Source organism: Stegodyphus dumicola, chromosome X2, assembly GCF_044657685.1.
Source record: "Stegodyphus dumicola isolate Sdum_Otavi_A_Nest chromosome X2, ASM4465768v1".
Lineage (NCBI taxonomy): Eukaryota > Metazoa > Arthropoda > Arachnida > Araneae > Eresidae > Stegodyphus > Stegodyphus dumicola.
Genome location: NC_140781.1, coordinates 179,026,077 through 179,042,274, shown reverse-complemented (window position 1 = coordinate 179,042,274; position 16,198 = coordinate 179,026,077). Strand labels below are relative to the sequence as shown.

At 36.7% G+C, this 16,198-nt stretch overlaps 1 protein-coding gene across 1 annotated transcript in view; it reads right to left on the bottom strand.

The window, feature by feature from the left end:
* The window catches only part of LOC118188069 (delta(3,5)-Delta(2,4)-dienoyl-CoA isomerase, mitochondrial-like), a 199,997-nt gene that overhangs the window by 36,707 nt on the left and 147,092 nt on the right, over positions 1–16,198 (bottom strand). Inside the window, exon 2 of the mRNA XM_085809909.1 lies at positions 1,338–1,542. Coding sequence (XP_085666035.1) covers positions 1,338–1,542 — 205 coding nt within the window. The remainder of the gene's footprint in view (positions 1–1,337; positions 1,543–16,198) is intronic.

Below are 16,198 nucleotides of genomic sequence, written 5' to 3'. Positions count from 1 at the left end.
TCGTGGTGGTCCTATTCATTAACCTGCACGTTCCCCGGACCTGACCTGCCTAGATTTCTCTGAGGTTACTGAAAAGACTTGGTGTGGAAAACACGCGTGACTAGTGAAGATTATCTTGTCGCGCGGATTAGCGTAGCTAGCGCGATCACAATTGAGACTCTTGGTATATTTAAAAAATTCCGTGACTCTATGCTGTGCCAGTGTCACGCTTGTATCATAGCTGAAGGTAATAACTTCGAACACTTATCGTGACCTCTGAATATTGCAAGTGTATCGATTTGCTAATTGGCCCACCAGCGGCCGAATGATAAAGTCGCTGAACACTGGTAGTTCGGTCCGAGGTTCGAATCCCGCAAACAGGCTGGCTGCATGGGCGTTTTCGTGGTTTTCCCCATGTGTAACGTGTATACGAACCAGTTTTCCTAAGAAAGTCCTCCACGAAAGCATCCCTCCCCTTAGGAAGATAGCCCTAGTGTGCTTTGCCGTAATTAAATAAACAAAAAACCAAACCAAAACCGATTTGCTAATTAAAATATTATTATTCAAATCACTCTCTCTTTTCTTTTCTTGTATTTTCTTCTCTGCACACCAGCACGTGAGGATTGCGTTTCCACCTCTACAGTGGTATGTAATTCCGAATTGTCTTTAACCTCCCCGAAGTTTGCACATGCTAAAAGAATCACTCTGTTTAAGTTAAGCAACATGAACTCGAGGGATGGGAATAGCATAAACCAGTATGTCACTCAACTAAATCACAACGATTGTCAAATGCATTCTAAAATAACCGTGTGATGCTGATGTCTGCCGCAACGACGATGATTCCAGCTATAAGATCATCCGGTGCACTATGTTTTTTACAGACGTCTCATAAATAAGTGATTTAAGCTGTTTCCAGAAGGGCGCGTTCAATCTACACCCCCTGAATGTAAGGAGCATACTTTAGAGATGTTGGTTCATTCCACCTTACGGAGTATGAAAATATTTTCGCAATTTTCACCGATTAAACATCGTTCGCGATAGCATGTTCCATGACAATTTTTGTTCCTCGGTACATCCTGTATATAATACACACAGGAGGTTGTACATGTCGATACTATGCTGCTGCCTGAGATAAAAGTATAATAAACCTGAAACCGAAACATTAATAGCATATTTACTATTGATACAAAATCAGTAGATGAGACTTAAAAGTTTTTTTTTTTTTAACAGTAAAGAACATGTTCATAAATATCCCCTAAAAATAGAAAACTGTTATACTTATTCAGATTAACTAAAATTCTCTCCGAGGTCAAATTTGATACACATTAACATAGTTTTGAAATATGCTGTAAACTTACCTCCAAAACATTTTATTCATAGCATTATAACATTCTGGACGGTTTAGTTCTACATGTAAGATGTGATCGTCAGGAGCTGTAACAGTGAGTGTTTCAAAGTCATACGTTGCTGTATATGCTGCCGAATCTGAAGACTGAAAACGAAACTGTGCAGGAATATTTGCTCGAAGTAAAACATGTTGCTTTGGTACAGCTAAACTACGTCCTGTAATGGAAAAATATACATCGTATAATAGACGGAAAATGTATTTTTTCTCTGTGTTGCTTCAGGGGGAAATTAAAGCTATGAACGAACAGGATAATTACATTCAGGTAAGCAACAAAAATTACATATTGCATGATTTGGGTTATTCAAATTTGCATGTCAATTAAAATATTTCATCTGCTTCCGCAATTTGACATAAAATTTCTTTAGAAAACTGATTTTGGAAGAAGTGACACTTAGCTGGATTGAAAAAGTCTTTTACATACTGCAAATAATTGCTTCTGTCATGAAATCTGAATTAATTAGCCTTATCGTATGCATCTTTTATAAACATGAAAATGATACCTTCATTTAAACATTATAAAGAAAAATAAGCAATAAAATCATACACCATATAAAACAGTATACTTTTCGCTCAGTGTTGATTCTGCATGTTTATAATCACTGCGGTCTCCGCCGATAACATCGCGGCAAAAACATCGCGGACGAAAACGTCGCGGAGAAAACAAAGCAAGGCGGAAACGTCGTGCTACAAAACATCGTGAGCGAAAACATCGCAATGAGAAAACATCGCAGTTCTAAAACATCGCGGTACAAAATATCGTCGTCGAAAATAAAGCGGTTCAAAAACTTCGCAGTTTAAAAACATCGTAGTCGAAAATATCGTGGTAAAAAATAAAGTATCTAGAAATCATCGCATGACGATAACATCGCAGACATATTTTTTTCAGGTTTTAATAATTGTAAACGGATATTTCCATAATGATTTGTGAGCGCAAGATGTAAAGAAGGATAATTTTTACTTTCACAATTTTTTATTAACTAATAAATTTTTGCTGAAAAAGTAAGAAGGAAACTTAAGCATAGAAAATTTAATGCAACTTATAGATTATACTTTTCATGAAAAACTACCAGTAAAACTTTATAAAAAATGATTTATTAATGGCCTTTGTTAGTTAACTATGTCGGTTTAAAATTCTATTAAGTGCTATAAGTTGCATTAATTTTCTATGCTTAAGCATCCTTTTTATTTTCTCAGCAAAAATTTATTGATCAATAAAAAATATGAAAGTAAAAATTATCCTTCTTTCCATCTTGCGCTCACAAATCATTACGGGAATATCCATTTACAATTATTAAAACCTGAAAAAAGTATGTCTGCGATGATTTGTAGATACTTTATTTTTTACCACGATATTTTCGACGACGATGTTTTTAAACTGCGATGTTTTCTCTTTGCGATGTTTTCTCCCACGATGTTTTGTAGCACGACGTTTTCGCCTTGCGTTGGTTTCTCCACGACGTTTTCGTCTGCGATGTTTTCGGCTGTAACCAATCACTGCAAAGTTTCAGGTACGGAATTGGTTCCAATCAACATGCATCTTAAAAAGTATCATCATTATGGTCACAGAGAAAAAATTTAAGGTGAAGAACCTTTAAAGATCTCATACGCCTGTTAAATGCGAATTGATACTCTTTAATTCGAATGCCAGTCCCTTGGGTAACCACGAAATCATATTCCTACAAGCACACAGATGTTTCCCCACATGTATGCTAACTGAATATTACTGCCCTTCTAAAGTGGTCAGAAGTGACCATGATACAATCAAAGAAGGAAAAAACTTGGACTGGTTGTAGAGATATTAGGATTCTTTTTGGAAGCAGGAGACTTGAAGAATGAGCAAACGCCTTCGCCGAGAATCGAACCACGGACCTCTGGAATACCGGCCCAGCGTGCAGAACCACTATACCACGAAGGCAAGCTAGGAAGCTAGGAAGGAAGGTACCTTATCATTCACAATCCGCATTTCACTGAATGCACTTATTCCAGAGAAAATTCGATTTTTTAAAGTCGTCCTGGAAAGAAACCTTATGGCGTCCGAGGAGCCACTCAACGCTCGCAAATTTGAAAGAGTTGAAATACTTGAAACTAACGCACACGCTCACATGTCACTGACTCAAGTTCTTCCCCGAAGTCAACGCAGATTCGACCCACAGATGTAGCTTCGAACTTGAATCACAGATGTCGCACGAGCACTCCATGAACCACCATGAGCTGGCGATTGCCATAAACGTTTTCGATGTTTCCACAATCCACCTCTTTATATCATGTTAAACTCTCAAATTGAATACCCTATAGAGTCATTCGGTCTCTTTTAATCAGGAGTACATGAAAAACGAGCAACGTTCTCGCCGGGACTCGAAGCTGCATCCCTCGAACACGCGCCGAGACCGCTATTGTTACACCCCAAAAGAAAGCTAGAAGGAGGGGAAAAATACCTTATATAATCCCCCTTTTCAAAGGCGACTGGGGATTAGGAGATCTCTACCTTTTAGTTCGGACGCCACTCTAGAGTCGTTAAGTTTTTGAAGCAGGAGTATATGAAAAATGAGAAATGGCCTCGGTGGAACTCGAAGAAGCATTACTAACGGAATTTTATAGAAACTTCACAGAGAGAGGCAGAAGACATACCGCTGCGGTTGATGCCACTGGGGAACTGGATCATGATTCGAATCCTAGCGAACGATGTGGCTACATGGATATCGTGGTTATCCACATGTGCAATGTTAATTCGAGTCGGGTTTCCTTCAAAAGTTTTCTATAAAGGCATCCTTCCTTTAGGTAAATAACTCTAGTGTGCTTTGTCACAATTATAACACACAATAATAACTTCTTACTCTTAGAATTGGCAATGATTAGCACAGCAAACTAAACTCTTTTCTTTCACTTGTTTATTAGATAAGTAAAATTTTATTATCTTCCTGTGTGCAAAATTGCAAACTTTTGGTTTGCGAAATATCAAGGGAAAAATAAATAAATAAATAATAATAATAATAAAGATAAAACTCTGAAAGGTTTTTAAATTTTACATTACGTCCAAAGGAGCGTTTTTTTAACATTTTGTCGGTTATTTTTATTTATTAAATAACACACTTAAACCATAAAATTCAGTTCAACAGCAATATCGCAAAATAGTTTTAAATTGAGCATATCTTTAGAATTCCCGATACACAGTCTCGCGCGCCGGAGATAAAAATGTTTTTTTTTCTGTAGAACGTTGCCATTGCTCGTTTTGAAATCCTTGAGTTTGATAATCAAAAATTCGTTAAAGATTTACAAAATATAAAATAATAAAACATATTCCAAATTTGGGCTTCCACATGGCCATATTCGCAGTAGGATTACGTCATTCAATATTCGATGGCTCTATTTCCCGCGTTTTATCACAATGCGTGAAATATATATACATTTATGCAGATTTTTCTCTATTTAATTTCTTCAAATATAATGCAGGACTCGGTGGCAACAGTTTGAAAAGTGAAATTGACATTTATAGTGAACCAACACAAAATCGCAAAACGAAAACAATAGTCCTTCAGGGACAAAGCCCCTTTGGACTAAAAAAAAAAAAAAAAAAAAAAGAATAACTTCTTACACTTTAAAAGACCCAATGGGCTTTTAAACGTATTATGGTTAATGGAATCCTTAGAACAGAAAAATTTTCGATACCTAAAAGTACTTCTTTGAAAGCAGAGATTACTGCTGACCAGTATTTGAAATATAAAAAGGTATATGCAAGGTTTGTGCAATGATAAAAGTAAAATTTAATCCGCGCTTTTAACATACAAAATATAAAATTTTTCTGTTCCGTAATAATAAAAAATTCTTCATGAATATTACTGCGATGAACTTTCTGATGAAGTATTTTATAATTTAAGATCTTTCTTAATGTAAAATTTAAAAGGGTAAATTTAATATTACCGAGTAGAAACCTAACATATGTTCATTTTTTGTAAAAATAAGAATATACTAAAACCAAAAGTAACAATTACTATGATAATAGTTTCAACAAACAATAATTTATACATCGGGCTACTACATCTGCGTTTGGCGAGACATCTAAAATCTGCACAAACTTTTAAGAAAATAAATCAGTTTTATTTTCATTAAACAGTTTAGGTGTATATAAAATTTTTGAGATAAACTGTTCATAAATCGGTCTTGAAAGGTTTAATTACTTTGAGAGTTGTTATGTGGTTAAGAACAGATGCCTAAGGAACTTTTAAAGCAAAATTAGCTTCTCTTCGAGGTACATATGGTGAAAAACCTTAAGATGCTAGCCCAATGAGTTAGTGGGAATCGATTCCAGGATAAAATACCAGTGATCAACGGCTTTAGTCATTCGGCCAAAAGAAGGGCCTTCTCATTTCTGGAACTCTTATACAACAGATTTTAGTTTAGAAAGAACTACTTCTCCTTCTAGTACATATATCCATGTGTGTTAAAATAAATACAAATGTGTGTTAAAATAAAAACACAGCACGAAGGATTTTCTAACAGAAACTAGCGAACATGGAAATGCCTATACAAATATAATTTTCTTTAGGATCTGAACCCGGATCAAACTACCGGTATTTAGCGAGCTAGCCCGCTCAGCCACTAGTAGGCATATGGTGTTGTTGTTTATGCTCACTTGTCCGACGTAGTCAGCCCAAGTCCACGAAATGCCTCGTGGGAAGGAGCGCTAGATACGCCTGCCGTTGGCAACAGCCTTGAGAACCTTACAAGTGACAGTGCGATTTGGCTCAGTTCCGCCCCTGATTTTGATGGACCCCCTAGGGGAACGGGTCCCTCGGCTCGTCGCATATTTAGAGGGCCATGCATATTTAGAGGGCGTAATATTTTTACTTACCTGGTAAAGCAAAATATCACAAGAGAAAAGGAAATTTGACGCCATGCCGCACCGACACTATACATTTACAAACATTCATACATTCTCCGGGCTTCGAACCCGGGCCCTTCAGTACGGTAATCAGCGACGTTAACCACTATACCGGTTGGGCGGCCTTGCAGGCATCTGTGGAGAAGGGTAGCAAATTACTCAATAATTTATTGCTACAAAGTAAAATTATTTCATTCTTCGATTTATTGTAACAAACAAGAAAATAAAAGCATCGAGACGAATCAGAAACTGTAACAGCCAGAAAGAAGAATGCGTATTTATGCAGAAGTATATGATAGTTATTTATCCTGAAAAAGCTATCTTCATAAAGGGCTTTCTAAAGTAAATTCTCATCTTCCGTTCCATGGCGAAAGTCCTCAGTAGCTCAGTTATTCTAATCGCAATCAAACTAAGCTGGCAAGCGCAGGCAATTAAGAAGCTATAAATATTTAGGGATTTCCACCTACTCAGCGTTTGGTAAGATAATTCATTCAATTGAAATCGTATTGGAGAAAGTAATTTTGCACTCAAAATGACGTAGTGATAGACTGCGCAATTTTTAACTAATACTGACGCCTAACAAATAGCCATAATGCACATCTAATATTTCAGTGATGAGATTAACGAAGAGTAAAAATATCCTACCTTTTTTTTCTAATGTAGTAGTATAAATGAGTTAACTAACTAAACTGCAGCGATTTGATAAAGCATCAGCAAGCAAACAAATTACTGAACATCTGGACATAACCTTTAACAAGATTATATGAACCAAATAGTCATAGCTTTTATTTAAAATTAAAATTTATTTCATCATTAGAGACTGCAATTAAAACTTGACATTAGCTGGAAAGTAAAATGGAAGGGAAGTCTCTTGATAAAGGCGAGTTAATATCAAAATTTGTATCTGTCAGTCATGCATAAAATTGATGCATATCAGTCATGCATAAAATTGTAGTTAAAATTACTTTTAATTAGTTAATTGCAGTAAATTTTACTTTGGACTACGATTAAATCATCAACAATAGATAAAAACAGTGTTTATAAGTAAATACACTGGTGAAATAAATTAAGAGAATTTTCATATTTGATCTACGATCTCCAGAACTACTGGGCAGATTTTAATAAAATTTGGTGTGAACATAGGTTACTATAATACAAACAATATAAACGTTCAACAGTTATAATAGACACAGTTCGAGTGTAACACTCACGGGAGTCTGAAGGTCTGAGACAGCGGTTGCAGAAAACACAAAAGAAATGGGTTATTAGGGTGTATGGTCCCCTCTTACAGCCATACAGGCCTCGCAGCGTGTTAGCATACTGGAAATAAGGCAGTTTATCAGTGCCTGTGGCAATTGGTCCCACTCATTCAGCAACGCTGCTTTCATTTCCTGGATGGTTCTTGGAGGGGGTTGCGAGTTGCAATTGCCTTCCCCAAAGCGTCCCAGACATGCTCCATAGGATTGAACTCTGCAGACCTGGCTGGCCATTCCATCCGGTGAATATCCTAACTCTCGAGAAATTCGTCGACCAGAAGAGCTCTATGTGGCCTCGCGTTATCGTCCTGTGAGATGAACTCGGGGCCCACTGCATCCTGCAAAAGGCGAACATAGGGCTCCAAGACCTCATCTCTATACCTCACGCCTGTCACAGAGCCTCTGTCAAAGACGTGGAGAGGTGTGCGGCCATCCAACATGATGCCTGCCCAGACCATTACACAGCCACCGCCATAATTGTTGATTTCGCGGACACTGGAGGGTAGGTAGCGGATCCCTGGCTTTCTCCATATCAGTGTACGGCGAGAATCGGTGTTTAGGCTAAAACGGGACTCGTCGGTGAACAGAACGGTCGCCCATTGCTCCGTATTCCAATCACTATGCTGCCTGCACCATGCTAATCGGACTCTCCTGTCCGTAGACGTGAGCGGGACGCAAACAGCTTGTCTTTTGGCAAAGAACCCTGTCTGATTTAGTCTTTTGGAAACAGTCACCCTTGTTACACGGGCTGCTGTGGCTGCATACAGGTCCCAAGACAGCTGAGAAGCTGTAGCCCGTCTGTTACACCTCGCTAAAATGGACAAATAGCGATCTTCTCTGGCCGTCATGGCTCTTGGACGACCTTGCCCAGGCTTTCTTTCGATGCATCTAGTATCCTGGAACTGTTTCCGTATGTTACACACGACGCCGGGCGTTAAATTACACACGACGCTGGGCGTTAAACTCTCTGCATATCTGACTTGCGATTGGCCTCCCTCTAGCCTCCCCACAATTCGCAACCTCATTCCATCATCTAAACGTTGGTGGTTACTCATTTTTACTGTTCTGATGTGAATTTAACCGATTGCTGCAAGATAACACCAAGAAATTCGCCGAGATGTGCTAGCGAACGCAATTCGTCTTACCCTCCACGCGCTTATAAAGCCTGTTTTTCTGCTGGCTCCGCGTACACGCACACGTGTACGCTTACGTATTTGCCGTACAAGATTTCCATTTTTATCTAGAAGTACAGGATATTCCTTCATGCAATTCTTTTTATGCAATTCGATAAAGTATGCAAATCTCTTAATTTATTTGAGCAGTGTATATTAACCGCGTTAAAAAAAAAGTTTTTCAGTACATTTTATTTTATTCACAATACACAGAAATTACAAAAACATTTCATATTTTTACTTATCTGATCATATTTTTTCTTATTTTTACTTATTATTACTATCTTATAAAATATCACAAGAGAAAAGGAAATTTGATGCTAGTGTTGTAATGATTCTCTAACTAAGTAAGTTGAGAACTTGTTAAAATTATTATCTGCTTAGCAAGTAGAGGAAGAATGACAGACTTCGCAATAAATATTACATACTATATACAAGAAATATTATCACGTTATATATTTTACCTAAAACATCTGATAACAAACTGCCAAAAGATTAAATCAAAGCGGCAATTAGTTATTCAAAATGTTTTTCCGCAGTTTGAATGATTTACCTAACAATGGATTGGATTATTTAATTATGGCAAAGCACACGAGGGCTGTCTGCCTAAAGGGAGGGATGCCTTCGTGAAGGACTTTCGAAGGGAAACTAGCTCGTATACACGTTACACATGGGGAAAACCACGAAAACGCCCATGCAGCCAGCCCGTTCTGGATTCGAACCTCGGACTGAACTACCAGTGTTCAGCGTCTTTACCGCTCGGCCGCTAGTGTGCCTTACAATGAATATGAAACATTGAATAATACTTTTTTTTTCATTACAACAATAATGATCACAAAGTGTGCCTGAAAATGAAACTCGTCTCAGTTCTATATTACACTGTCAAAGTCTTTGCACTTGCCATGCCGAATAATTAATGCCCTGTCACAATTATTACCACATTACGCGAAAAAATACTTTATTGTTTCTGCAAGACTTGACCATGCCTTTAAACAAGTACACCAAAAACATACAGTAACAAAACAATTCGATAATATTTCTTCACTCAATATTATATAAACGTTCTTCCGGTCCCTATAGTTATATTTAAAAAAGTTTTATACTCAATATAAAAAATGAAGCACAGAAAGTTACGACGAAATTAGCTGAGATATTTGACATTAAAATCGGAGATCATATTCAGAGGCCTACACAAATTGAAGAGCGGAATATTTGCATTTGTACATAACTAAAGATGAAATATCGTTTAGAAAAAGGTTTCTGATCTTGAGAGATTGCGTGATGAACATTTCTATGCAAATTATTATGAAGCATATTGAATAATACTTTTTTTCTTTCCCAAATTGGAGATTATATTCACAAAATTTTACAGAATTCGTGTTCCAGAAAACAGTGGCAAGTTCAAGTATTGGCCCGTAGCCTACTCATAATATTATCTACATTAATTAAAAATGGAAAATAGTTGTACTTTAATGAATTGTTTACGACCCTAAAGTAATAAAACTTCACGAGAATATTAATAACGTATTTTTACACTTTAAAAACTAACAAATTACTGGGACGAAAATTCTTTCGGCATATTAAATGTAATAAAATTACAAATAAAGACACTAGTAAATCACAAAAGAACACCCCTGAATAGCATTTAAGGGCAAAAATCAACCTCAGATGATGTTTATTTATTTATTAATCAATACCTCAATGAAAATTAAAAATTGAGTCAAATATCACAAATTTTGAAATTTAATATCTCGGTTTATTGTTTTCGTGCGGGAGTCAAACTTTTTGTGTTTAATTTTTTGTAAATGCTACTAACTATATGGACTGGGCGAGGCGTTTAAAAAGTTTAATTTCGTATTTTACAAATTTACTCTTTTTTAATTATAAAATGTCAAAACATTAATTAATCTTTGCTTTATTTAAAACACTTTTGCAACTGGAAATATATGTCTAAAATCCCCGACTGCGAAAAGAAACGTCAGATAAGGACTTCTGTGAATACGGTGTATAGTGAAAGTTTGGACACATTCCGATTGTTTTAGTATAAAAGTTAAGAAAATTTGACTTACAATAAAACATAATATAGTGATTTAAAATCAGGTTCAGTTTTTCGATGACATTATACATTAATCGAAATTAATTTTAATAATTTTACTGACTTTACCAGCCATTACTGAAGCTCAAAATATTTATGTATAAATGACACATAAACTTAATAACGAAACAAAGTTTTATTCTTTGTCTTAAAAACAATTAAAAAGTTAATGCATTTTGGAAGAAAATTACTTAATCCTGTAAAATGAGTCAAAACTTTCTCTTGTGCACAAAATGCATTAAGCTTTTTATTTTTTTACCAGCATTCACTCAGAGCAGACTCTTGTTCTAGTAATTAATTCTGGGTTCCTAACAAAAATGGTAATTTCTACTAAGATTCACATGAACTTAATATCACTTTGTTTTACATTTGAATTACTTAATATGAGAGGGAACTACATCCAAAATGTCTGAGCAAGAAGTACTCACAAATATGCATATATCTATTTTTATCTTATCACACTATAAATCAAAAGTGTAATTTGAATTAGGAATAGTCCCTCTTATTCTTCATTTTAATTTGTGTATTTCCCTTTTCGACTCTAAAAAACAGTAATTGCTTACAACATTCTCAGGACTGTGTCATTTCTACATTAATCCACGTCATTAGAATTTTACATAACACTTTGACGAGCTTTATTACTTATTACAATTTTAGAGCTTTATTACTTATCCAATCAAACGCTATCGAAACCGAAACTAACCCATTCTGAATTAAAATTTCATCCTGAAGATAACACACTTCTCTTCTGCTATTCGGTCAAACTTACTGCTGCGCTGGTCTCTTCTTACTGCAACACTATAAAAAATGTAAATGTTCTGAGACAATTGTAATGCGATAAATTATTTGTGGCCGCAAAATGCCTAAAAGCAATATTATGTAAATTTGCTACAACTGCTTCTTATTAAATCAGTTATGACTGGAATTAATACTTCAATATCTGATACCTGACATTCCCAAATAATCACATAAATCTTATTTATATATATGAAATATACAGGGTGCTTTGCTACCAGACCGACAACTTGCAGGGTGTGTAGGGGGTACAGAGACAAAAGGAATGGAGAGTCGCAAATGGCGCAGTTGCTGTGGTGCAAAGAAGCAGAGAAAAAAGTAGAAACAGCAATACATTAATGGGACAGAAAACATTTTATTGAAAGGTTACATCAGGTGTTAAAAGTTACGACCAGAAGTCGTCAGGCATGGAATTCCTTACATTCTGGAAGATTCCTCCCTGCAGTCTTGTGGTACATGGCGCTGAACGGAAGGCTGCATGAACAGCATATTCACAAAGCCTACAGACCGTTTCTTCTACTGTTTGCTCCGATTGGTTAAAACAGGAAACGTAGGGTTACAGAATCTTGTACTTGGCGACTTTTGCTTCATCGCCTATACTATTTGTATATCGGCCTCGTGTACGGAAAAGTGTGCAAAAGCCAACGGCTAAACCGCAGCACAACGGTAACGAGGATGGAAAAATTTCTCGGATTTCTAGATCGCCGGTTCTATCCCCGCTCGTGAACTTTTACGAACTCTGCCCTTTGTTTTTATTCTCACTTTATTGAATGACTTTGTCATTATTGGTCTTTTTGCCTTCGGGTGTGGTGTTAAAAATTTAACACCTTCATTTTCTCTATTTTTGTTAATGCTAATTTTTCTTATTTTTATCTACTCGTTTGTACTCTTTGTAGTAGGTACCAGTAGCAAGATTATGATCCAAGATCCCGAAAAGCATTTGAATAGAAACAGCGCATAATGGAATAAAATATAATTTTAGCTATACTTATTCATAATTTAGGCTAAAAGACTAGGTATCCGACGCCCTTAAATGTTTATTGAATTGATTGTAAATATTGCCTGTAAACATTTTTCTTGCAAAACAATTATCGTACTTTTAATAGTTTAAATTCAAATACAAATAAACTATTAATAAGATCAGTAGGTTATTTAAAATGTATTTCATTCATAAAATAAAAAATTATCAAATGAAATAAAAGCTGTTTCTCCTCGCTGTACTGAAAGCCTACAAGGTTTGTTTGGTGTTAATTACCACGCCTACAAGGCGATTACTCGCCATTCCAAATATGACCGACAAACAGATGTTTCATCCAATGAGCAGACCGTAAAAGAAATGGTCTGTAGGCTTTGTGAATATGCGCGTGAACAGCCATCCTGCTGGAAGTCGTCATTTGCGATCCATTTCTCAAGGTAACAGAGGATGAATGCGTATTCAAACGATAAACTGGTCGACATGCTGATCGTGTATGGAGCTGAAGATTGTAACAGGCAATGCCACTCAGCAATTGTATCAAGAACGTTACCTGGACAGGCGTGCTCCATATCACCTAACCTTCGCAAGTCTGAACAGAAGCTTACGTCAGATTGATTGTTTAAACGAGAGCTACAACGAATCGACAGCGAACGACGAGGACACTGGCAATGAGGATGCGGGCTTACGCCCGGCAGAAGACAATCCAAGTACGAATACTCGAACAATAGCCCAACAAGTGGGTTTATCTTCATCCATTATCTGAAGGATACTCGCAGCAAACCAAATGAGAGCATTCAATCTTCATCGCGTCCAATTATAAAGCTGCGTTGACACTGGTCCGTTGGGGCGCCAAGCGTGAAAGCGTAAAAAAAACGCTTTCCGCGTACGCCAGTTCACACCAGGGCGGAAACTTTCGCTTTAAAAGTTATCATATGCTCGCATTGGATGGCGCTTCATATCGGAAACTTGGGGGGGGGGACGAAATTCAAAATTTTTGTATGGTATTTTGACATTTTAAGATTACATTTTTTAATTAAAATGGATTTAATTTCTGCTCGATTAAAACGTATTTTACTTCTTGCTTTGTTGTAAGAGAAGCAGAATGCAGAGGTTTATATTAATATGTGAGAGATGACTGCAGTAAGAAGATGCAAGTAATTTAATTGAAGAAATGCCCTTGAACAAAACGAAACTTCTTTTAATTACTTTCGCATGACACCTCATCAATTCGATGAATTTATAGCGCTCATTGAACTATTTATTTAAAAGCAGAACACTAATTTTTGTCAGAATATCCCAGAAATATTCTATGGACTATAGGACTAATATGGACTATAGGAATAGGATAGCCCAGAAAAGGATCGTTGTATATATCAAACGCAGTATATATCTAATTTAATTTATTTATGAATTTTGTTGAATCATTATTAAAAAATCCTAATTGTATGATTCTATTTTGGAGAGTAAATTTTTCACGTGGTAGAATACCATAAATGTTTTCGCATGATGTATGAACTTCCCTTAAATGCTTCCTTAAATAAACTTCCCTTAATTGGTTTAAATAATGCGATAAAAATTATATTTTGTTTAAATATATTTACAGCATCACGAAATTAAATATCACACTTAAAAAAGCAGTTATTTTTAAGTTAATAAACAACATAAGTTTTTTTTAAATATTTTAGTTTCTGCCTTATGTACATATTTTTTACCTTGAATGTAACAGTAATTACTTCAATTAGTCATTCATAGCCAGAGAAGTCAACGCTTTGATAGAGAGTAGGAGTGAGAACAAAGTGGCTCTAAGATGTTGGAAATGTGGTATTGAAGGGCATATACGACGGCATTGCAGAACACCCCAGGGCACGGATAATAAAGCGGATGATTTGATAAGACCAGTGAATGGCTTAAGACAGAATACTGGTGAGAAGAAACCAACCCTAAAGTACTGGAACTGCGGTGTTGAAGGCCACATACGAAGGAACTGCAGAACACTCCAGAGCACGGAAAATAGGCGGGTTTAATAGAAAATTAAATGCCATGGGACAAAAAATGATTGACAAGAAACCAAAGTGCTGGAACTGTGGAACTGAAGGCCACGTACGAAATAATTGCAGAACACCCCAAGGTACGGAAATTGAGACCATTTCTCAGCAACGACGCAGGAAACAAATTAATGACCATATCAAGGAACGGAGGTTGCCAGATAGTGAAAAACCTTGTTTTAAAGCACTCAAGATTTCTAGAGTGAGTGGCAACAGTAACGGATTGTCCATCAATGGACAGTAACGGACTGTCCATCAATGGAAATATCGATGGAGTTCTTTGTAATATGATCATTGACCCAGGAGCTAATGTTACTATCATTAGGAAAGATGTAGCTGAACAGTTTAAAGATAAACTTATTTGAAAGCCATCCTGTGTTACCCTTCAGACTGCGTCTGGTGACAAGATCGAGATAGCTGGGAAGTTAAAAGTGAACATCAGGCTTGGAAGTGCCGCCTACCATCACACGGCATACGTGGCGGATATTACAGATACATGCATTCTCGGATTGGTCTTTTTAAGGAAATAAAATTTTTCCTTAGACTTTAAAACCAACAAATTGCTTTCAGCATCTGAGGACATGACTATCCATCCTCAGAAGGGATCCTTACCTGGAAATGTCGACGCCTTGTCCGAAAGACCCAGCTCGGGAAACTGCCGAAATCATACTAGGGTCGAAAAGAAGCGCAAGACTACCAGCTATTCTCCATCCCAGATGCTCTTCAGTCGAGACCTTCGTCTGCCTTGTGACCGCCTGTTTGATCGCCATACGGATGCGCCTTCATCGCCTGAGGAACACATCCAAGATGTCAAGGCCCGTTTTGAAGTGATGCACCGTTCCGCACGAAAGCGAGTGAACTTGGCGACGGAGAAAGTGAAATCCAGATACAACACGAGAGCTACTGGACTTAGATCCAACAAAGGAGACAAGGTGTGATTGTGGAACCCGATTCGACGAAAAGGAGTCAGGCCTAAATTACGGTCACCTTGGGATGGTCACTACACAGTCCTAAACAGGCTGAATGACGTCGTGGTTCGGATCTGTAAGTCTTCGAACTCTAAACCTAAAGTCGTTCATTACGACAGGTTAGCTCATTACTATGGCTATAGTACGTAATGTAAATAATTGCAAATAGTATAAGACCATGGTCTTTTTTGTTTTTAAATGTGTATTTGATTTGATTTGTATTTAGTATTTGATTTGCATTTAGTATTTGATTTGTATTTAGTATTTGTTTTGTATTTAGTACTTGATAGCATTTGATTTGTTTAAGTTTGTTATTGCATTTATTGTTCATGTTGTTTGATATTGTAATGTAATGTTTATGCCTCAGTTGCATTTATGCCTCAGTTATAAGTTTGACTTCCTGTCCAGGGATTGTACTGCCCGGGACGTGCAGTCCTTGGGAAGGGCGCAGTGTTACGAATTTTGTATTTTAAAAAGCTAATGTTAGTTTAATTATAAATTAAATGGTTTCATTTCCCGCGCAGAGCAGCGCGTGACGTATACTAATAGAAAGCTAAGCCGGAAAATTGAAAATACAAGAGCACGTGCATGTAACATTTAATAAATATCTCTTTTTGATTTCGAG